Raw genomic sequence first — 24,151 nt, 5'->3', positions numbered from 1 at the left:
TTCCCATCGTCGGCTCTCTTTAATATCACCGCCGCTCCTTGCATCATCGTCCGCTATACAGGTTCACATAGGGCCGGTTGTTCCGGACAGAAAGCATTGTATCAGTCCGGGCTCGGAGTGGAAAGCATCATGTTTGATTTTTTTTTTTCCACAGCAAAAAAAAAAAAAAAAAAAAAAAAGTGACTCTTGCTGGGACGTTGACGTCACCAGGCAACGACACGCCGTTATGTTAAAAATATAGATCAATAATTTGATCGATATCAATCGGAAGGAGCTGACTTTCTAGGGTCCAGAAGAAGAACCCGAGTGTCTTTACTGAAGCGAAATAGTCTGCTGATCGAAAGGGAGCAGCAGTGGTGGTGGTGCTGCTTTAAATCCAAAGCCGCCCATAATAACAGAGAGCAGATGGCTTGCGTCTAACAATACGAGAGGACAAAGGACACAGTCCAGACGGACGTGTGGAGGGGAGGTGATAAACCCTGGAAATTAAACACGTTGTTTTTTAAGACCTCGTTAAGAGCATTAAACTCATGAGCACTTTTGAAGCACACCATCTTTTGCCAACGTAATGCGAGGTGAAAAGCCCACAAAACTCTGTAACCTGGGAAAAACTTCCATCATGAATGTATGGACAGTGTTCAACATGAAATACGGAGTCAAATGCATAACTATACTACTGGGAAATAATCAAGAACATACTTAAAAGTGTCAGTTAATACCGGCCCATGTCGATTATAACACATTAACACATCAGTTTTTGATTTCGTTTTAATAAAGGTCTAATTTAATACACAACTTATTTTTTTTCCTTAATAGTAATCTAGTTTTAGGTCAATTAATCAAAACATCTTGGTAAATTAACAAAAATCTGGGCAAAAGTTGTTGCTTTGGTCTAAATGATTCTGAATATCAGTACATATTTTGCCTGTATTTATTTATGATTTTGGTTAATATTGTGCAGTTTGTGCCAATATAACCTGGATGATGAAGTTTTTGTTTCAGAAGGGAGTCGATTCAAATTTCAATTTATTTTCCAGTGTGTGTGTTGTTTCTATGTTTTCTGTTAGAAGCACCTCAAATTTGCAAGGCAGAATGAACTAAATCCTAAAAATTGTACTCTTAAATGCAAAAATACTGTTGCACACAGTGTCCTTCAGAAACCTTTTGAATTCTTCATGAGAGTTTGATTGTGGCTTGCTGCCTAAATTGAGCTTTAATTATGGTTAGAGAGTATTTCTGATGCATGCCAAGGCCTTCTCATGGAAAATGTAAAAAGAAAAAAGAAAAAAAAAAGGAAAAATCCATCCCTTCATTTTTTATTCTACATTTAATATGATGAAAACAAGGCCCTGTACAATCCACCTTCGCAGTGAGTACAATAATTATTTTACAATTTGTACACATTAGAACATGGTGCTAGACTGGTTCCATCCGTTCGCAATGCAGTCGAGAACAAAAAAAAAAATCCTCTTTGAAAGCTGCACCACACGAAACCTTCCATTCAAAGAGAGGAGATAGTATTTTTTGGCCGATCATACAGCAGGCCTTAAGTGAAAAATGTGTCACGGGAGAGCAAACACCATTTATGGAGTTTTATGTGTGTCTTATTCCCCTGATTGATCCAGTAGATAAAAGCATGCTGTGAAGCAACAGCCCTTGATCTCTCTAATCACCAATACAGACCTGGCAAAATGACTGAAAATGGCGTTAAATATTTCAGCTATGTGAGGTGCACTTACAGAGTCATATCAGACATTAAAACAACTCCAAAACAACATACATTATTTGCAACATAAATTAAGCACTCTTTGTGTTCTCAAGTACTCAAAATGTACTGCTGTTGTAAACCAGGTCTGTACCAGTTAACACTGTGTCCTCTTCTTTAAATTTAAAAATCCTCTACGAGGAAAAAGGCCAAGACTGTCTTGTCAACCTGTACAGCCATTATTGTGCCACAAAACACAAACATAACACATTGACATCAACATTTAAAACAGGGGAGTGAGTTCAAATGTCTTCTTGGTCTCCGTGTAGCCATGCGTTTGCTTTAGCGCTTGTTCTTCACAGCATGGAGTTAATTGGCAAACAGGCTCACCCAGTTCTCTCCAAAGGCCACGAGAAACATGATTTTATACAAAACTAGATCCCCTCATTTCACTTCTCTCAGCAGAAGAAATCTAATATTGTTAGAAAACTTCGCCATCTTTTTTTTTTTTTTTTTACACATTTTTATGGAAGAAAAGTTAAGCTTCCCAGTGTTTCCCAGAATCAATGACGAAAGCACTTCCAAGTTCATTCAACCTCATCGCAGTCCACCAAAAAAATAACAAAAACAAAAAACAAGGCCCTCAGTTTCTTTCAACTTGAAGCTAGCTTTCATTGAATTCTTGTTTTATGCTACATAGGTGTACACTTTGCGGTCCTCCGGTGTTCTTGCCAAATATTCCCTCTCAATGAGTCCTTCAATGCGTTTCTTGATGACTACGGGACTAGGAAGGAATCGTGCTCGCAACTGCTGTGTGACCTGTGGAGACATAAACGAAAATAATCCAAATAAAACACTGCGTCCTTATTCATCCTGTCAACATGATCACTCCTTTTATCAACAGTCATCACTGTGTTTCATGGTTTCTTCTTTCACAGTTAAATCACAGAAGAGCATTGTCCAAAACTGTGGACAGGTTGTGCTCTAATCAGAGAAATGTGTCAGGAGGTTTTATTGTTTAAAATGAGAACATTTCTTGAGAAAGACTCCTTAATGGCAACACCTAATATACAAGACAAACAACAGCTCTTACTTCCCTTAATTTGCCAGTAGGAGGCTCACTCATCTTAAGAAAACACGCCAGTGTCCACAGAGGTAAATGTGAAACCTAATTTAATAAATCTATAATTTTTATTTTTTTAATCTAGGCTATTTTAATACACGTCCTTTAAAATCCCAGCGATCATTTCACAAGACTGACCTCTGCTACTAGGACATTGTGCTGCATCTTCTTTCTGGACTTCATGATGCGAACTATGGCAGCCTCAATCTCATGCTTCCTGTCGTCGTCCACTTTCTGCCGTGTCTCCTTCCTCTCAGGATCTGACTCCCCCTGTTTAGCAGCCACTACAAAAATAAATGCAAAAGACAGTGTGAGAAAAGGAATACATACATCCTTGCCCAAATTAGTTATTTAAATGATAGGACTTTGATGAGGTGCGACATTTAATAGTGTACTATATGGCATAACATTACTGTCGTATCATCAAATGTTTCCTGGTTGAAAATGTTTTAACTTGAGTCAAGATCTGTGCCCATATAAAGTTATATTTTAATGAATGAGTTGAAACAAAAATACACAAGACAAACTATAACTGCAACCCAGATGCAGTTGGTTATCTTAGGAAACAGATGAAACAGTGAACAAGGGAGACTGGTCAAAAGAAAAAGTAAATCCCCTCTAAGTGAGATAACAGTTCACATTAACTTAAGGCAGCTTGCTTATTAAAACTGGCAGAGGGAATGTGTGTAGTCCGTTGTGGGCGGGTAATAATCAAACATGAATATTTTGAAATGAATAAAAAATAAATATGAATATAAAATCTTTAGAAAACATCAGGTAATTAATCCCCAACTAAAACAATGCATAGGAAATTCAAAGTAAAAGATTTTTCTACTGTGGCGGTGTTAAGAAAACGTCAACTTCATAATTTTGTGTACCTGTCTGGATTTTGACACGATGCAGTTTGGAGGTAAACTGGTCATTTACTGTAAACACATGGCCATTTTCAATCTCCTTAGACTTTGGCTCCTTGGTGAGAACTCTCTGAGTGGGCTTCCCACAGGCCAGTGACTGCAGCGCTCTAACCAGCTCCCTCTCTGGGATGTCCGTCTCCTGCTGGATCTCCTACACAGAGAACAGATCAAGTTTGGGGTCATGACTGAACAATAACCAATACATAAAAGAGACTGCAATCTTTCTTATTACTACCTTTTCCTACAATAAATCAAACTATACTATTTGTATTTCTTGGCAAGGCACACTGCACACTGTTACACTACATCAGATAGTAAGTAATTCATTACTTAACCCCTTGAAATTCCTGTAATGTTTTACCTTAACCTCCTAAAAAAAAGGAAATTTAAATATTTTGAAAGATAACACTGTTGGGTGTTTTTCTCCTCTGCTGCTGGCACTGAATAATAGGAGTTTGAATACACTGAAAAAGAAGGATTTTATGTCCATCTGATTTGTGTCATTACTATTTGCCTTCAAAATGACTGTAGTTTGGTGGTGTGGACTAGGAAATACAATGGGACTCGTTGAGGGCAAGTCTTGAAGTCCCATTTCAAATCTGACAATAATACTACAGAAAATGAGTATTTTATACAGTTTTTTCTAAGGAGTCTAGACATGGTAAACAGTCATCTACTGGGTCAAGTGAGGTGTCATACAAAAGTTAAGAGCTGTTTTGGTATCTCAGTGTGGCTAATACATGCAAGCTAACTGAAGTTATAAGAGAATATGCGGAGAATATGCGCTTCTAACGAAAGTTTGCTGCAGCAGACATTGTACCATTATAGATCAGTAGCTTGGTGTGGACTATTTTACAAGAGGACATTTACTGGACCCATGGCAATGTAACAGGACCATGTTTAAGCTTATTCAGAGTACTGTGGGACATAGACGCCATAACATACACACAACACCAGAGCCATTTATACTTGTGCGCTTGTCAGTCTGGCCCGTCCTGTAAAAACCCCACCCAAACACTAGTCGGCGCTGTGTGGTTTTTGCCATTTTTGCCTTCTCTTGCAACAATGGCGACTGAACCTTTTCGACTGAAACTTTTGCCGAAGATGAGTCATACAAATGTTTGCATCTCTAAACCTCCTCAGTTAACCTTTCCTCGATGTATTCCACCTTTACTGATCCAAAACAATCATTTCGAAAAATTGCGGAGATGGAGAAACAGCCGGAAATACTAAAGCAAACAGCCTGCAAACGGGCCGTCAAAGCAGCGACGGGTCAAGGAATTAAGTTGTGTACCTCGAAGGTGGACTTCTCTCTGTTGTTAAAAAGCATGAGGATGGTCATCTGGAAGGTGGACACCTGTAGGATGTGCTTTCTGGTGTTGGAGCCTGTTACCTGGGCCCCGCCCACTCCGACCTCTGACCCGTCCTCCTGTTCAGATGTTCAGATAAGAGACACAAATCTAAAAGCCCGATTCAGATTTCCCTTTGACAAAGAAGTTGTTGTTGTTACTGAAAGTAGTCCACAAATCAGCAGAGTTCAGCAGACAAATTAAATGACAGTCAATCAACTATTGCTTCAATTTAACATCCTCATTCGGGGTTGTTATTCATCATAGTTAGCCATGTCTGTTCTTTCACATTTTTACAGTGTATTTCAGCAGTACATTAATTAAACAGTATTCCTTTTTGTCTTGTAATTTTCCAGTGTACATTCATATGACATTGTAGATCAGCAATCATTGTAAATAAAGAGTTTGATGGTATCAAAGCAGCAGTCAGTTGAAATGAGCTGAAACTTGTGATGCAGACCTTTTTGATTGGACCGTAGAAGGTTGCATTTAGATCTGCAGAACCCATATGGTGCTGCAGGGTGAGTTGTCTCCCGCTGTGCTTACCAAGGTAAAACCTGCAAGCAGAAGGGAGTCAGACTAGGTTAACCATCACATTTAATTTAACTTGGCTTGTTAGTACTCTGTAGAAAAGGCCACAGTAAGTTTGGCAGAAACTTATAATAACTTATTTTAAGGGATAGACACAAGTTTACATATTTTAGAATATACACATTAGGTGGCTCCACTGTTCATACAGAGAAACCTTTCAAAAATCAAAAGTGTTATGTAACCACTCAGACTAGTTATGTTCCGATCAGTATCGGGGCCGATCTAGACATTTTTTAAAATGATCGGATTGAATCAGTATTGGGCTTCAGCCAAGCCCAATCTTTTGTAGTTATTTATTTCAGGTCTGCCATAAACTAAAACCACACTGAATGCTGTGTTTAAAAAATGAGAGTAGGTTACAGAGTTAGACCACTGAATTTCTATAGTAAGATAATATAATCCTTTAATTCTGTCCACAGCTACCGTTATTAGCTTTGAGAGTCCTATTCATTGGTCTTAATACAGTTGCATGATGCACACGTGATCCAGGAGAATAAATAAGATAATAAAAGCTTTTATGTGAACAAACCTTCTAAATACTTCAAATGCATGTCGCGGGGAAGGGGGGATACTGCACTTGGGTGTTGCTGATTGTGTTGGCCAGTATCCTGTGGTCAGGACTCTCACAGTGAGATCAACTCCTCCGAGTGACACCTGAAGTCAGAAAAAAAGAAAAAGGGACGCATAAAAAGGTTTATGTTGATGTAATTACACACTGACACACACATGAATACAGTCCAGCACAAGTCAGAGACTAGCATCATGTACTTCCAGGATTACGGATGGTTAGGTGCATAATTGTTGTGATGTAACTGAGCAGAGCAGCAATGCCTAGTCAGTCAAGCAGCCATGTAGTGATTGCAGATAGCAATTAGGCTCATTTATTTTGACAGAATGAGTTGTGGCATGCAGCGTCTCCTCACCCCAGTTGTCTGTAGATGTTGTCTAAACTCATCCATGGTGGTGTTGGAGATGCTCATATCCCGGAACATGCCCTCTAGTTTTGAGGTGAACTGACAGCCGCACTCAGTCTGAGAAATGAAGACAAGGTGGATTACATTCATTGATTAAAAGCAATTTAAAACAAATTAACAGTGTCACAAGGACACAGTCTGCTTACGGGATGTTTCCTCTATTAAAAAGAGTGATGACTAAAAATGCTCAAGTCCTTACATTTAACACACAACATGTCCCCAAAATTAAGTTATTTTACTTGTTTGATTTACATCAAGAGCAATCACTGTCATTATCAACTCTGAGCAGTAATTCTTTTTGTATTGGATAGGCAGTTATGAAGCATCGGAATAAATGAACTACAATAAAATCATTTGAACCTGGTAACCCGTCTTCTCACAGAAACTGGAGATGTTTTATTCTACTTTTAACATCATCCAAAGAGCATAACTTTGTTACATCACACTGCTGCTCACCTTGAGCTTTGAGATCATGTTCTTTTCAGAGTCATCAGAGACGCTCTTGTTGGTGAGCAACCTGCGAGCCAGGTGCTGCTTGTAGTACCTCTCGAAGACGTCTTTCTCCTGCATGAAGCGGAACAGCACCATGGCCTTGTCCAGTATAGACTCCACCTCCTGCTCTGTCAGCTGGATAACATAAGCCAAAACACGGCCCAGGGTCAAGCTTTATCAAATATATTCGTAACGAGGCTTCAGTTTGTTTTCCCTACTATTTTTTATATGCAACACAGCCTATTAATTTGGATTAATCATGCAAAATAATTTGAATATTTCATACCTTTTGTGTGTTCACCAAATATTTCTAATCAAAAGACTTGAGCCACAGTAAACATAACACAAAAACATGGAACTACGGCAAATTTTAATTACTACATGAAGAAAATAGAAACCTATGCTTTAATCAAATCTGGAGAAAACCAGGTGTTTTGCACTGTGGTCACACATTTTCCAGATAAATCTGAAATAAGCAAGAATCTGTGGTGTGATCTAAAATAACTGTGTAGATCCATTAATGGGCTCACCCCTTTTACTCCCTTCTTCAGTTTGTCATCAATAAAGAGTGAGAGGTATTCAGGCGAGCGAGAGTTGAGGTTAAGGAAGTACTCGAAATCGCCTGCAATAGTTTGTTTGAAGAGACGATCATTATTAAAGGACTCCTGCAGGAAACGGTCAAAGCGTGACTTCAGGTCCAGTAAACCCTGCAGAAAGGAAGCAGGAAAGCAGGAATTAAGAGGGATAATACAGAAGCAGTGTGCAGTAGCACTAGTTTAACATTAGCGCAAAAACTCACAGAGAGTCTTTTACGCAAAGTACTGAAAGATGGAAAAACACTGTCTTCTCTCTACTTGTCTGAAGGACCTCACATGTTAATAAGTAAAGTGTGGTGCAGTGTGGTTGAGGGTAGATCAAAGGTAGCTTGTGGCTTCAAAACATGTGGACCAGAGCTGTTATCCTCTGCTCGAGGTTATGGAAGTGCATTATGGTGAAGGCTCATCACGCAACAGTGTGCTGAGCCTGTGGAAATTATTCCATGATCTCTAACAAAGTTAGATGCCATGTTCAGTGTCTTTTTTCTGTCTGAATCACCTACAGTATCATCTGAACATTCTCATATGTCCCTGAAGCAGATTAATTCAACATTTAACAGAACGCTCCTGCAGATGAACAAGAATGAGCAGTATGTTCACTACACTGTGATGTCTCCTGATAACCCATCACCATACCTGGATATAGTCTACAGGGTTTTTTCCTTCTCCCTCCTCTGACACGAGAGCCTTGCCTTGCTCCCGCAGGTATGAGCTCATGCACTCACACATGGTTTTTAGCCCATTGGGAACTCTGCTGAACAGCTTGTACATGCACGCCAAATCTGTGGATGGATATGCATGAATACACACATGAGCACACGTATTACAAATCCATTTCTACAGACTGAAGAGGACTGAGCATCTGTGAGCTGCTGAAAGGGACGTGTATCTGGGAACTGAAATACTTTCTGAAAGCCCTACAGTCCCGCCACTGAAATCAAACGATCCTTAAATTCCCCAAATATTACTGTTTGTGACAAGACTAAGGGGAACGCAATGTGACTGCATTACTGATATAGTAAAACGTATCGCTGCAAGTGACAGCTACATGACTTATCAAAGAAGGTGGAGAATTTCTATTGCTCTATTTTGTAGAGTGCAGTCAGAGCTTTCATTGTGTGGATTACATTTTCATTGAGAAATGACAAACTATAAGCGCTGAAGACACGAAGTGTAATGCTGCGTTCACACTAGAGGTGACAGAGTTCAATGAAAGCTGGCGGTATGAAGCATCAACACTTCACCAGCGACCCGCCAACAGTGACACTGTAACTTTAGTTGCTTGTAATGTGAATGCAGCATAAGAATATGACCAAGTGCTTACCGTCTGTTTTGCCGTTCTTGAGCATGTGGACCAGGCCTGAGTTTTCCATCTCTACGATAGTCTTCATGTGTTTAGAGATTAGTTCACGTTCCACCACCTTGACAATGGGTTCCTCTGTGGATTTATCCAGGCAGTGCATTACCCGCTCAATCTCCTCATTAATCCGAGCTTCTACCTTCTTTATGTACACACTGGCACTGTTTTCTGCAAGGAACTTTTGGCTCTCCATCTAAGTGAAGACAAGAGGAAGTATGCATTTTATTTATATGCCTTCCCCCAAAAAGGTATCAACTAATATGCATTACAATAATAACAATCAGAGGAATGACGTTCTCTCCCAAACCTGGAAAAATTCTGCAGACATTTCTAAGAAAGGTGCTTCAAAGTCTTCTTCATAAACAGATCTCCCCTCAAGGCCGAGGATCATTAACATTTGGCAGGCATTTCTAATGGCTCCCCTACAGGAGAGAAGAAGCAGACCAAGGGCACAATCAGTAATGAAAAGGAAAATGATGCAACAAACAAACCATACTTTGTGTATTTTCATTTCACAACAACACTAGCTGCCAACTAAATTTGTTATTATACCTTCATCAAAAAACTCAGTCACACACCTCAGCGCATGAAAAAAAAAAAATAAATCAGTGTTTTAAAATGTCAAAGGAGGCCTTTTCCCAGCAGGCAAAAATGTAGTAGATATATCAGACAGCTCCTTATTTCCTATTCTTTATACCAAAGGTGGTGAAGCCTTTTTTTTTTTTTTTTTAATTAGTTAAAAACTGAAACTTAAGACAATTTATAGTAGCCTGCAATTAATCCAGTCTGTGAGTTTCATCTACCTGTCCACCACCTCTCCCTTCCTCTCACGTGCAATCATGTCCAGTAGGGTCTGTCGGAGGTGGTCTCTGATGCAGCCGTAGCGAACCACCTGATCTCTAAAGATGATAAGACCCAGGTTGTACACATTCTCAACATTGTTCTGCTGTACGTACACCCGGTCCTGTGGCACAGATACACAAAAGAAGAGATATATCAGATTAATATGCAATAATAATTATTTTACACATTACTGGCGATGTTTCATGTGATTAAATGTGTCATCATTTAAAGTGAGTTTAAGCTAAGCCATATAACTGCAAAAAATGTAATCTGCCCTCAGCTACATTGCATGATTGAGTGGTACAATGGGGAACTTGATTTCAAAATTACTGCCTGGCCTAGCCTTCAGCTTGTATATCTCAGTTACTCACCATATACATCAAGATGTCTCTGATCATCACCATTGCTGTCTGGTGGTCATTCCAGGCCTGATTTAAGGTTTGGAGGAAGTTATTGTTTAGGGAGTTGAGGACATCTTCTCGTACCTTTGGAGGAGAAAAAATCACAGCGTATTACGACAAGTCCTGCAGTCTTAGGTAGCTTACTTTAGGTACGGTTCCCTTGCACTGTGCCTGAGTACAATTACCCCCAAGCCCACTCCTTTGCTGGCCACAACTCACACTGCACCATGCCAGAGTACTCCAACGTCATGACAACTCAGCTCTTTGTGTTGAATTAAAACACTCTCACATGGCACAGCGCAGTTCATGAATTTATTTATGTTGTGCCTTCATAGTTCTCAAATTCTGTGCTTGTGCACGGACAGCGATCCCAGCAGATGAGTATCGTGCCTGTATCCAACTGAACCGTGCCTGAGCAAAGAACAGCGTAATCACACCAACAACTGGACTTTGGTGGTCAAACGTGCTTGTGCACGGTACAGATGGCCTAGTGTGAGAACACCCTTGGTGACAAGAAGTGCCAGACAAAGAAATAGATGATCTTGAAGCTAACACTTGTGATTTCTCGTTAATGCAGCATTTTACTTATCTGCTTTTTATAAGACTTTTTCTGTACAAGTCAGCCATACAACAGCTTGATAACACTCACACTGCAGTGTGACTCAGCAGTGTAAACCAAACGACTCAGTAGAGTAAGATTCTTGAGGGCACACCGACCTCCCCTTTATACTCCTCCTGGGCAGAGATGATGAATTATCACATCTGCTCCCAATGTTACACAATATCAACCTTGATAAATTCACTTACTTCTTCTTTTACACATCCAGATTAAATGTCAGAAGCAAACCCATAAATCTGAATACGGCATTAAATCAAGCACTCATTGTGCACACTCAAAGGCTTACTTAAAAATGTGAGGCTTATAAGGCAACTATTACTGCTTGCTGCTTAAATGCTGCCATTGTGTTCATCTCCTCTGACACCGTAATGCTGTTACTCTATAATATTAAAAAACGTTAAAGGGCAAAACACACATATATAAAAAAAGAATGTTTAAGGAATTTCATATTCATTATATTTCAAAAGATCTAATGACACAATCAATAATTAGTACAGAATACAATTTATAGAGTGAAACGACTGTCATGTATATGTATATGGTCATTGTCACATTAACACTAGAAGAAAAGCCAAAATTAACCATAAAGGCAAAAGCATTAGAAAAGTAGTAGAAAATAAGACGTAGTATCAGAAGTAAAAAGTCAGGCTGTGGTTGAACTGTTGAATATGTGGGCAGACTGGATTTTTAAGCTCATCTTTAGCCCTTGTCTAGACAACAGTGTCAACAAGTGTGCCACTGTTGAAGTTTTATGTCTCCAAATCCTTCTATTGATAACAGACAGCAATTATTAGACCTAATATAATCTTTTAAACCCGAGACAGAAGAAGTACGATTGTTGTAGAAATAATTTTCAGTCCATTCTAAAGTTTGTATGGGTTTGATGCAATAGAAAATCATTCTCTTTCAGCTATTTTCAAACAGAATGCAATTTCTCTTTTTTTTCTGGATCGTTATTAGATAATAACACCCTCAGGTGTCAGGCCTCTCTTCATTGATCTACTGCTTGTTGACATACCCTGACTGCTAATTTACTAAGCCTGCCAAGTTGAGAATATGCATTTAATTAAACTGCAAAACCATCTGGCTGGTGTCCAACTGCAGCCTGCTGAAATATAACTCATTGGGCATCTGCAACACCAAAAGCTGCACAGAAGTATTTGCAACAGATGACATGGAAAACTTAATTTGTTACTGAATGTGCAACAAAAAACAAGTGACAGCTGATGACATCTCTAACTTACTAGCAGGCACTGGAAAATATTTCAGCTCATAGCTACACATTAGCCTTGAACTGCTCTACTTTGTGCAATTTTATTTTTTCCCCCCAAACACAAGCTGCTCTGAATAATCCAATTCACTTAGCTTTTCTACCATTTCATGTTTAATACAGGTAAATAAATCAACTAAATCTCTAATTTGAGCAAGTTGCACTGCCATTCAAAAACATATTGATACACTCCTCATAACACATGAGGTAAGGCTTGCTTTGTAAAAGGCTTGTAGAGAAATGAGATCTCTTTCACATCTGAAACCCCGGGACAGGATTACTACTAAAGGCCCCTATCAACAGAATAGACCGCTTCCTGAACAGCCACATAAATAAGCAATCTGTCGTAATATGAGTGAAGGATTTTACAAAACTACCACTGCCAAGACTCGAGTAACAACCTGTATTTTTCCATATTTTTTACTTCACTGAAAGCTCATTTAGCCTCACAAGGCTCCTCGTGAATGCGAACAGCTCATATTTGCTGGTATTACCAGTGTTTTTTGATGATTTTTGAAGATGAATCCTAATATGAAGCCTATGAATATGAGAATCTGGTTAATACTAAATCGAATCCTTATTACTTTCAATTTTTGATTTTCCTGTCATAGGCGTAACAGAAGAGAATGTGAATGTGTATCAGCATTATTGTGAGATGTGATGTTCATGCCTACCTTCAACAGGTATGTGTTTGCATGTATTAAACACTTGACTGACAAGTCAAATATACTTGCAAATGTTTCACTCAATCTGTCACCACATGAGTAACAGCCTCCCTCTGCAACTGTGTTAGTCTTACTTTGTTGATAAGGTGTTCAGTAACGACTTCCCGCAAGCCCGTGTACAACTTCTCTCCGTGTTTGTGGAGCACCATCGTGTAGGCGTTCCTGTACAGTTCCTCAAAGCTCAGGCCGCTGTTGTTCTTCCTCTGAATTTCCTGGATGGCATTTTTCAGAAGGTCCCAGATATTGTTGACATACTTCTCATCCATCGTCATCTGCAAAAAGTAGACAGTGCTGGGTTGTAGAGGAAGTCTGACTGTTTGTGCCAACAATTAAAACAAAGGATCCTGTTCCTAAATGCAGCTTAAATCTTCAGTCATCTACTGTTTTATAGAGAGTGAGCCACTCAGAGGGCACTGTATGATACCTGAGGTGATAATTCTACCAACACATTTACTTCCATTAGGACGTTCATACATCTTTGAAACTATTATACTAAAACATACATAGAAGCGGACACTAAGCCCCGGTGATAATTATAAGGCACTATGAGGAGGATATAAAACTGAAGAAATATACGTCCATACACTAGAAATAGGGCCAATCACTACATATACATCAATCAATATATATGAAATATTTAAGGAACAGTAATGTATGTACACACTTGTGGGTCTGTGCTGCTTTATCTGCAAACCCAATACATTTCTACATATAAGTCCTTATTAGCTGTTTATTCAAAATGATACTTTTCTTGTCAAAGCTGATAATTAAGAAATGCAGGAGATTTTTATATTATTATTTTCCAGCCCCTGTCATCACCACGACAAACTTACAGTTCTAGTTGAGCACAGAACTAAGCACTGTGGTAAATGATTATGTCTACAAATCTATAATCATGTCTATAATTAAAAGCTTCCAACTGTCACAGTTCTTTCCTACATGTGTGTGGGCTTCATATTAGCCAAAGGAGAAAACGTAATACATGCCACCCTAAGAGAGGAGGAACAGTGTGTGCTCCTTCTCACCAGACAAGCCCGAACACATGCATGTCAAGATGTTAGTCTAGTCTCTGTCAGGACTGGGCCACATGCAACAGGCTCGCACTGTGTAAAGGTCCTCATTGAATTATTACCTCTATGGCCACTGTCACAAACACACAACTTGAAATTCCTATTTAAAGAAGAATATCCAGTCCATCGAGTACCTGGATGATGTGCTATCACTCTGCCAGTAGCACACAGACAGGCTATTGTTTTATGCAAAATGAGGTCAGTTCATAAAGGAGATGTTTCATGACTTGCAGACAAAGGGGGTGTCAGGTGGAAGGCAGCAGACATCCAGAATCACTATTTCAACAGTGAAACAGATTCAGAACCACCATCCACACAACCGCTGTGGCAAAACCACAACTAGGTTAGCTGGGTTGGTCTCGTTAGCAACAGTAACGAAGACAGGCATTCTCACACGAAGCTAGAAATCTATGTGATATTTCAGTGCACAAAGGTCAGCGACATTTCAAGCTCGGTCACAACGGTGGCATGCATTTATCAAAAAAAAACACAAGGAGTCAAAACAACAAGTGTCAGAAGCCAGTTGCTAACGTTAGCTTCGGCTAAGATCCAATCTGCTAGCTAACGTCTGGGAAGTTATAAGATAATTAAACGTTAGCGACAATGGAAGTGCTTCAAAAACTTGTCGCTGAGCTGCTATTACAACAGAGTGACCACCTAAAAACCGACCATGACAGGGGGCGACTGAACATTTGATAGCTGCACTTTGTTTACGGACAGGCAAGTCATATCTGCTGCTCAGCTGGTTAGCCTGCTAGCACTTAGCCAACAGCCCAGACCACGGTGATCGAGTCACCGTCCGTCGGGCAGGCAGAGCACCTACTGCGGTGTGCACTTACAGGAAAGGCCCGTATCCTCATTTTGGTGTCCTTCTTGGTGCCGCCTTTGCTGAGATTGGACATGGTCGCCTCGATCGTGGGCTCTGTATTCACATGAAAGTGTTCTCCGGGGAGGGACGGGGATGGCTACTGGTTTATGGAGCAGCCGACGAGCTTTCACTCGACCTCGTAGCTCCGCGTCCCGGCACCACAAGTTTATTGTTGACAGCCGAACACCAAATCCGATAGTTCTTCATACGGCAATGGCGGACTACCTGCAATTCTCATTGCGCAGAGCTCACGCACTCCAATTCGCGCGAGAAATCGACAATTGGGAACAATTTTCGTTTTTTCTTAAAAACATCAGAATAATTTAGATAACTGAGAGTCGAGTAAATAGTTTTGACACTGTTCATTTATTTAATTACGTTCATTTATTTAATTATTTATGTCTGTTCCTTTAAATGTGTTTTTTTTTTTTTGTTGGTAGCTGTCAGTAAATGCCACAAGTACTCAGATGCTTACTTTACAAGTAAAATCATTAATAACACAGTATCATAAAAATGGCACTGGTGGATAAATGTAATACATTTTAACAATTCGTGGTAGGCCCTACAATGTTTAAGATTAAAATTCCGTCCATCAGCTACAAGTGCTGCTACGTATTGTTGATACATCTTATTTATTTAATTTAACTTACATATACATATAGTGTCATGGCAGAATGGCCACTGTCAGTTTCGGTATACAGGATGTGTACACTGTAATATAAATATGATGCTGGTGTAAGATTCATTCATGTCTTGGTTATGAGTTTTCTTTTTGTCTGACTTGATGTTTTGGGCTACAGTATCGAGACAGATTCTATTCTTTTAAATACATTAACCAAATGTAACTTTTAACGCAATATATTCTTAGATAGCTTTCATACCTTCAATTTTCCACCCACAAGTATATACATTTTATATATATTAGACAGGTTTGTCTTATTTCAGTCGATATGGAATATTTTGACAAAATCCAAATGCGATTTGGAATAGTCATAATATTAAGTAGCATTAAGCTTTATATCAGTTGGTTGGTTTCAGGAACTCTTGATAAACTCTAATGTGGTTTGTCCCCAGGCAACAGAGAATGCCTGAAGTCATATTGCACAGTATGGTGAAGCTATAGTGTGCACAAGTGTGTGCACATGTAGAGACAACAACCAAGAAGCCTTTCACCAGATTTATTCCAAGAAAGAAAAAAATAAAATGTCACTCATTTTCTTTCAAAAATTATCCTCGTTCATTACATGTGAAGAAGAACAAGACCACCATCAGAGCTCAAAAAAAAAAAAAAAAAAAAAGAACAGATGTCTGGATTTAATCCTCAGTATAAGCATCATTTATACATTTCAGATTAGTCTGGGTTCTTATCTGTGGTAGAATATCATATGTATATCCTACATACACATACAGTTTTCTTTCAGTCAAAATCTAAGCTCGGGGTTGTTCAAAAATGGCTTGAAAAAGAAAGAGAGAGAACAGGATGCAACCACTTTAAATACATTACAGTATTTAAATACTTCCCATTTTAATAATGACAATCAAGAAACATTTTCTTTTAAAACTTCGTTATTTACAGCAATTATATATATATATATTTTTGCCACTTTTAACAATGATGTCACAGGTGATCATTACAACGACATTACATCACAGGTTGGAGTCCTGCTGTTCTGTGATGATGACGGAAAATCGATTGGGTTCCTACTTCCTGGGCAAGCCATCATGATGTATCAGAACAGGTAAATATGAACAAAGCCCTCATCGTCACTTCAACATTAGAGAACAAAAATATATATTTTAATTTATGCCGGTTTTTCACGTTGCAGCTTAGCCAGGAAGTAGAAAATGTTTGCTTGGCACATTTAGCCCTGACTCTCTAAAACAAACATAAAAAGGACAGATACGCACACCTTTATAGAAAACTGTCATAGGTCTGAACATTCAAAAGCATTTTAGGATAGAAACGGTCACATTCCATTGACCTTTTCAATGGAAATATCATGATCTAACACTTAAAAGCCTTTGGCAACTCAGACCTAAAGCAATAATTTAACACAAGGCATAGGTATTTACATAGGAATCTATGCAATGTCACAGAGGCAGACACTTCATATTGCACGTGAAAAAGGCAAGTAGACATGAAACGTGTGGTTTAAAAATCATAGAAATGAGAAAGAGTTGGAGAAACAGAGTGGCTCTTCTACAAACACACCTGTATGCCCTTTAAAAACTTTATAGTAAAAATATTCAGTCCGTGAAGCAGACCAAGGCAGATCAAATGCTTTCTTGCCGCCACCCCAACGCATATTCCAATGTAACACATACTTAACCTTCCTAACTAATGGACCCTCATTATATCATTTCAAATAAAAATGACATTTTTAAATAATTTGATTTCAATATTTTTTGCTTTCATCTCCTTTCACTAACATTAGCAGGGCTGCATAAAAAGGATGGGGAGAGGAAGAAGGAAATATAGTAGATCATAGAAGGTTTGTGTCAGCTTCATCTCTGTCAACACCAGCTTTGTAAAGACCTTTTAACCAAACATTTCTCTCTTGTTTTTATCCTTTTATCCATTCTCATTTTGTCCCTCATCCATACTTGTACATCCAGTCATTTGCTCAATGGCTTTCACCCACACACAGCCTACGTAGAGTACAGTGGAGTCCATTACAGAGGCTTCTCTTCGTTCTACTCTGCCTATCTAACCCTAACTCTGCAAAAATTCTTAGATTAAAAATTTTTAGTTAAAAACTTCGAATGGCATATTATAGCAAAGAACAACCATTGCCCCAAAATGTTTTCTTTGAGGCACAGTCTGAGAACTTAGAGCGATAGCGTACTGTTGATACTTTCAAGAAACGGTCATTTCTGTGATGGCTACATCTCTAGTTACCTTGAGAAAAAAAAAGAGCACTGAGAACTGAATTAAATGCTTTTATGTCTGCCTAAAATACCCGAAGGTGGTTGTACAGATAAGGTAAAATAGAAAGTAGTGAAATGGCATGACTTCTGAGGTCTTCACATGGATAGTTCACAAATATACGTCCTCTCAGCATGGTAATCATTCAGTCAACACATTGATACTCACACTATGTCTATAATAAATATACAACATACATACTAAACAGACTCTTTATTTCAGTTTTCATATTAAAAGCTCTAAGAAAGGCAGCAAAGATGCGCAATAAGGCAGATCCATATGACACACTCTGTTTAACACACTCTACTCTGGCACATTTATACTAACAAATGAGATGGATATTTTAAAGGGCTTCATTGGCTCTCTATCCAAAGTGGGTTCATGAGGAAGTGTGTAAACTTAAAAATAAAAGAAATTAACAGTGAATGAAGAGAATTTTTAGGTCATGAGTGGCCTGTGTTTAAGATGTGAATGCATACTTGATGCGGTGACATGTGGTTAATAAACACAGGGAGTGTATTTTAATGTTTTCTGTATTGAGTAGGGTCGGGGATCAGTGACTCTGTCATTGATGAGTGATTGTCAAATTGTCCCCTAAAGACCTGAAAATAAGGAAAGAAATATATATGAGGGTTAAAATGTTAAATGTCTAAGACAAAGAACTAAAGCTGAATACAAAAAATGATGCTATAAAATGGACTGCATTCATTCTTAGCTATGGAGAAAATCAACACTGATCCTGATAAAAGGAATAATACATGAGGTGTCCATACAGCATGCACTCATAAGCATCGGGTGAGGGCTATGGCAGCTGCTTTTGTTGAGCCATTTAAATCAATATAAGCTATTATGATACACTTTACAGAAAGTATAGCACTTCATCTCACTGTTACATGTTGAAGTAATCTTTGCCATAAGAACGATTTTTTTCTTGTGTCTTAACAGTATGTGCATGTACATATGTGTGTCAATGTCTGCGTGTTTATACAATCTTAATCAGGATCAGAGCTGTATAAATGAACTTGTAACTCTTTCCAGTATAGTTGCTGAAAAAAGGTCAAGTCTCCACTTTCTGCTTTCCTCAGCTGGAGACACAAGCAAAATGTAGCATCTAGTCACTGAACCTGCTCAGATGGATCCACTCGTTTCAGATCACTTGTCTGATTCAATTAGTTTGAAACTTTGTTCTGTCCATTCTGCATGACCTGCTAAGCATCTAAGTGATTGACAGCAGAGAGACCTGTCCCTGTTAGGCCGCTAAAAAGGTATTCTCAGCCTCTTATTGGACCACAGAAAACTTCAGGAAACCGTTAGCAGCCCGCTGTTGTCACTGACCCCTCCCTCCTTCGGTGTCGTCAAGGCAACCATTGAGGCAGTGGTCGTCACTCCCGAAAGCACCCTGGGACTGCAGTAGCTCGTATTCCTGGTCCAGGAAGTCTAGGCTGTTGTTACTAGGCAACCCACGGATGGTGAACTTGTGGGACACTTTGGTCCACTGCTCACGATTTGCTGCCACTCTCTCGTACAGCTCAGTGGCTTCGGGAAACAGCTCAGATAGCAACCTGAAGGCACGGAGGAAGGTGTGACATGAGGGTTAAACTATGTTTGTTACTATAACACTTGTACATGAATGCTCTACATTTAATTCCCTCTTAAAATTGAATAAATGCAAACATTTGTTGCACGCTATTTACTTTAAGTGTAGCATTTAATTTAGTTAAACTTCTAATAATTGGTTGTTTGGCAACTGGGGGGTGTAAATTCAGCATATTATCACCTTATAAGGTTGACATGGCAAACTTATTAGCAAACGCTTGATTATTTAGACTTGCAGCAGTTATGGAGCAGCATTAACATTCATCTGGAGTAGTGTCTGCATTCACCTAATGAATGTGAATTTAGTATTTAGTCTAATTATATCTGTTTTCCTTTTCAAGACTCCTAAGGGAAATGTGTGAAGTTTTAAGAGTTTTTCAGTGGAAACAGCTGCTGCAAGTAATGTTGATGAGAGTGAAGCCATAGTTGTAAGCCAAAACAATTAGCTAAAACTGTCCTCTGTGGAGATGAGGGAAACTCCAGATTAGGGTGATCATTTTCGGTTGATTTGTGATTCCGTTCCCAAGGGACATTTCTGTGTTGCACATATAAAGGAGATTTGGTTCGGTTTAACAGCAATGTTGAACCAGGTGTCTGTGATCTGCTTTCACTTCTCATACTCACTTGTAGATGGGCATGGCGATATGTTCCATGAAGCTGATCTGTAGTTCTGGGATGTATGCTTTCTCTCTGTCCATCATCTCACTGGGCCTATTCCCCATGGCTTTTTCCTGCGCACGCACACAAAAACGCAGATATGAGTAACAGTTTGTAAAATAACACAAACGCCAGCTACTTGTTGAAAGATGCCACATGTCATTTAACAGCCTGTGTACACTGACACATACCAGATCTCCTTGAGAGAAGAACTCTTTATAGATCAGCTCCTGTGGACACATAGAGGCAGACATCTATTACTGTTCATGTGGTTTAAAGGGATTGTCAATTTAAATGAACTGCACATCTTTTATTGGGACAAACCGTCTGACAATTTAGACTTTTATTTCATCTGAAAATGAGACATGGTGAGTTTTAAATTAGTTTTACAAGATTTGAATTAAGAATAATGTCATATTGGAAGCTGTCCAGATGTATCACCATCTGAGGCTGAAATCCCAATAATGTTGTAATTTCTGATATTGCTTTCCTTTTTTTAACATTTCAGTATTTGGTGTGATTGTTGTTGTTCATTAATCCCTGTGAAATATTTTACCAATAAGAAAATAATGTAACCACTGACACCAGTATAAGCCAGACATTTCATCCAATGCATTGAACAGAAATGTGTTTGTGGTTTTGGGAACAAGGATTATGGAGCATTTGCTTTAGGTGTCTGGGGATGGAGGGCGTAGGATTTAGGGCAAGGTTTAGGAGTTAGGTGCTGAAAAGGGGACAGGCCAAGATTAAACACAATCCCGAAATGGGGTGTGGTCGCAGAGAATAAAATGTAATAAAGCTCAAAGGTTGTGTCCACTTGTATAGCTTTGCATTGCACAATCTTTATTGTCCTAGAATAGAGTCAGATTTATTGACTGGCTGTATGGAAATGAAATGTGTAGGAATGTTAAAGAGAAATGTTCTCTTCTTATGTCTCTTCTTTGTTGTTTAAACCTACAGCACTATAATGGCCACTATTGCTGCGCCTAATACACTTTCCAAGTCGTTTCAGTGATGTTCACAACAGATGATTGTATTTTGTTTAGTGTAAAAAATAGACATTAGTGTAGATTGTAAACTGACAGCAATCTTGCGTGTGGTTTTCCAGCCCTTGGTTTGGTCTGACAGGTCACATGAAGTCATCAACAGGCATAGCAGCAAGGAGCGGTGGGTTCGACTTTTTGGATTATATCCATCTGAAATGTACATAAGGAAACCGCTCTATGTAAATAACATGTTCAGTACTGCAGCTTTGTGAAGATCTGACTAAAAGCCCTCAACAACAACTTCAGATTGAAACAATTTACTTAGTAATATTAAGTTCTTGAAATTCATTACATTTTAGAGTCCTGCACTCAAAATGGCCCATTAAGAAATTATGTTTCAGTGACACCTTGACGCTGAATATTTGGTTCAGCTTGTTCAGCCCATGATTGACAGACTTTGTGGTGCGAGCTAGTTGCTAACTCATTTAGAGGAATTTAATGTCCTTGAATCGCTTTAACAGCTCAAAATTGATTCCACTGAGGAGACATCCACTCAGGATAACTTATAATTGGTTGCATTCAGGCGTAACAAAATACTGGCCAAGAGGTTACAGCCAATCATATTACATAAGAGTGGAGTAAGCAACCGCCTCTCAAAAACAGTACAAAGTCTGAGAAAAGAAGGACATTATTAAGAAAGTCAGTACTGAATACTGCGTGTTTGACCTTAGATCTCTGCAAAATAAGTTGCTTAATAAAATGCAGCAAAAGAAAGAACCTCTTGTGAAGTGCTCATAAGAAAATCATACTGCAGAGGAAATTGATTGAAGGCTTCACTGTCTCTTTATCTAACAATGACTTTTGGCTGAAGAATTAATGCGAACTATATTTTAACTTGTGATTCATCACAAAACTTTTAATATTAAATGCATGTATGTCTTAAAAGTCACTGATCTCAACCAGCCCATTATCATTTGAGGAGAGGTAAAATGTTTGGTGTTCATTGGACCATCTGAACCAAGTCTCCCTTGGCTGGTCTGAGCTGTGAGTGCAAAGCAAAAGTAGAGACGTGGCAGTGCATACTGAACAACAGAGACCTACCATCAGACATCTTCTGCAAATCCTTGAAAATTCGAAGGTGGTGAGCTAGGTCTGTAGCCAGAATTATGTCTCTTATCAAATCCAGCACGCGCTGGTAGTCCTGAAAACAGCATGAACAGCTTTAGCTTTAGTGATAGAAGAATATGGAATCTAAATGACAAAGGGAGAAAAGGGGAGACATAATTATGGGAATGAGTGAATGTGGGATTTTGTTTTCTCACCCTCCTAGAGAACTTCTCGAAGATGTTGCAGCCTTGAGTGTTCAGAATAGCAATGGCCTGGGCAAAGTGATGTCTCTGTCAAGACAAATAAAGCATACGGATTAAATGTGTGTGAAACAGAGTCATGCTGCAATGCAATATCTGCAAAACTAATTTAAATGCCTCTCACAGCTGCAAAGAGTCAAGGTTGCTTTTGACCACTAGATGTCGCAGTAGAACACAACAACTTGACTAGCTCTCATGTAATGACAATTTTTAATTACAAATAGTCAAACCAGTATAATCAGTGACACACAACTGCATCAGTCTACACAGGTCTGCTCTGTAATATATGCTGGAAAGATTTGTATTTTCGCATGTTGTCTGAAAACATCGTTAAAGCCTTAATAGAGTGGTTTACCTCCATCACAGATCCCTCTGAGCTGTAGAGAGCAGCTAGCACAGATTGCTGAAGATAAAAGACAAATGAAACGCAGTCTTTTTAGAGTACACAGTGTGTTGATTCAAATGAAACATCGCTCAATAAAATGTAGCAGCGTTTTCTCATTAACAGGTCATGTCAGCTCCAATATGAATTCGAAAAAATAAATAGATAAAACATAGAGAGAAGCTGGTAAAATGAAGAATATATGATGTGAATATGATGACTGGCTCTGTGTTTGTCATCTAGGTCCTGGAGGGTTATATGTGATTAGTGTAAACTAGAGCAACACGCTTTCTAATCACAATGACATCTAGCGTCTCACTGGGGCAAATTCACAGATGATGAGATAAAACTAGAGACGCTGGTACAACTGAGAAACACCCAGAGCCTGACTTTTATTCACATGCCTCATCTCACAATTAAAAGACACTTTCTAGTCTGTGTTTTTAAACTACATGTCTACTGCGCTCTGTGTGTTTTGGTTGACTAATGCTCTTATTTTATGCCCTTTTCCCATTTTCACTCCTTACATTTCCTTATGTTTCATTAAATACCCTCAAGAAAGGTTTTACATGACATGTGCTCTCACCGAGGCGACTTGGAAAGAATTGTTGGTGCCACGGTGATCTAGGTCATGGCACATACAGGAGACAAAGAGAGCTAAAATCTCGATTTCCCTAGAAGACAACAGGACATAGTAGAATAATTTTGACATCAACAAATATAATAAGTTATTTCTTTCATCTTTAAGAGGTGTATACTCACTGGAGGTAGTTGGACAGCCCTAGGTTTTTGTACAGCAGGTAGCAGAAGTGTGAGACGGAGAAGGCGTGCATCCAGTTGTGGTAGGGAGGGTCCCTGTAGCCTTTCTTCACCATCAGACAGAACCTGACAGCAAGGCAGGAGTTTAATTATGGTCTACAAGCTCAGCATGTTGCCAGTGACACATGTACATGTATTATAAAGTCACTACGTCATCCGCTTCTCTCCCAGCATGTACTTCAGGGATTTAATTAAACTTGTTAATTGTTCCCTTTATTCTTGAGGGCTGCTAAATTATAACCTATTAAGCACAAGGAGTTCTTCATTTTTAAAAGAATATTGACTTGAAATGTCCCATAATTATGCACTTCACTAACTAATTCTGATCAGTTTTGCTTCTACAAAGATGCTTACATCTCTCTTTGGATCTTACAGCTCACTGACAAGGTCAATAAGTCTAGGAAAATTTCAGCCCCAGAGTCTACATATCCAGACACATTGTAGAGTAATTGACAAAACAGACTAAAAGCAAACCAAAATCTAGAGGTTCATTTCTAAATTCAGAGTAACTAAACTGA

General features: G+C 38.9%; 2 protein-coding genes across 4 annotated transcripts in view; both read right to left on the bottom strand.

The window, feature by feature from the left end:
• Nucleotides 1-1,300: 1,300 nt before the first annotated feature.
• On the bottom strand, nucleotides 1,301-15,167 carry cul3b (cullin 3b). 2 transcript variants are annotated; one of them, XM_084559555.1, is made up of 16 exons: nucleotides 14,872-15,167; nucleotides 13,037-13,234; nucleotides 10,319-10,432; nucleotides 9,908-10,068; nucleotides 9,412-9,526; nucleotides 9,069-9,297; nucleotides 8,381-8,526; nucleotides 7,679-7,855; nucleotides 7,113-7,283; nucleotides 6,606-6,713; nucleotides 6,212-6,336; nucleotides 5,552-5,648; nucleotides 5,037-5,168; nucleotides 3,707-3,893; nucleotides 2,967-3,112; nucleotides 1,301-2,524 (listed from the first exon to the last, which is right to left on the bottom strand). In XM_084559555.1, the coding sequence occupies exons 1-16, from the start codon at nucleotides 14,932-14,934 to the stop codon at nucleotides 2,393-2,395; spliced, it is 2,301 nt and encodes a 766-aa protein (XP_084415681.1). In that variant the 5' UTR covers nucleotides 14,935-15,167; the 3' UTR covers nucleotides 1,301-2,392. The 2 variants fall into 2 exon arrangements, with proteins under 2 accessions (XP_084415681.1, XP_084415680.1); XM_084559554.1 differs by having other exon boundaries at nucleotides 5,037-5,171; nucleotides 14,872-15,166.
• A 2,857-nt stretch (nucleotides 15,168-18,024) lies between these two features.
• Nucleotides 18,025-24,151, bottom strand: part of pde2a (phosphodiesterase 2A) — a 98,344-nt gene continuing 92,217 nt past the window's right edge. Inside the window, exons 23-31 of one of the 2 annotated variants that reach the window (XM_084558237.1) lie at nucleotides 23,577-23,699; nucleotides 23,401-23,488; nucleotides 22,788-22,835; nucleotides 22,388-22,462; nucleotides 22,167-22,266; nucleotides 21,163-21,275; nucleotides 20,271-20,309; nucleotides 20,047-20,153; nucleotides 18,025-19,388 (exon numbers count right to left, since the gene is read on the bottom strand). In XM_084558237.1, coding sequence (XP_084414363.1) covers nucleotides 19,154-19,388; nucleotides 20,047-20,153; nucleotides 20,271-20,309; nucleotides 21,163-21,275; nucleotides 22,167-22,266; nucleotides 22,388-22,462; nucleotides 22,788-22,835; nucleotides 23,401-23,488; nucleotides 23,577-23,699 — 928 coding nt within the window. In that variant the 3' untranslated portion in view covers nucleotides 18,025-19,153. Of the gene's footprint in view, nucleotides 19,389-20,046; nucleotides 20,310-21,162; nucleotides 21,276-22,166; nucleotides 22,267-22,387; nucleotides 22,463-22,787; nucleotides 22,836-23,400; nucleotides 23,489-23,576; nucleotides 23,700-24,151 lie in introns of both variants that reach the window. The other variant, XM_084558236.1, reaches the window with a different exon arrangement.

The sequence above is a fragment of the Chelon labrosus genome (genome assembly GCF_963514085.1).
Source record: "Chelon labrosus genome assembly, chromosome: 13".
Lineage (NCBI taxonomy): Eukaryota > Metazoa > Chordata > Actinopteri > Mugiliformes > Mugilidae > Chelon > Chelon labrosus.
The sequence above is the reverse complement of the archived record's forward strand: the minus strand, read 5'-3'. Positions and strand labels throughout refer to the sequence as shown.

Coding starts and splice junctions, on each gene's coding strand:
- cul3b (XM_084559554.1), bottom strand. CDS start 14,934: ATGTCCAATCTCAGCAAAGGCGGCACCAAGAAGGACACCAAAATGAGG. Junction 3,894..5,036: donor GAGAGAAGTCCACCTTCGAG/GTACACAACTTA, acceptor TTCTCTGTGTAG/GAGATCCAGCAGGAGACGGA. Junction 2,525..2,966: donor ACAATGTCCTAGTAGCAGAG/GTCAGTCTTGTG, acceptor ATGTCTCCACAG/GTCACACAGCAGTTGCGAGC.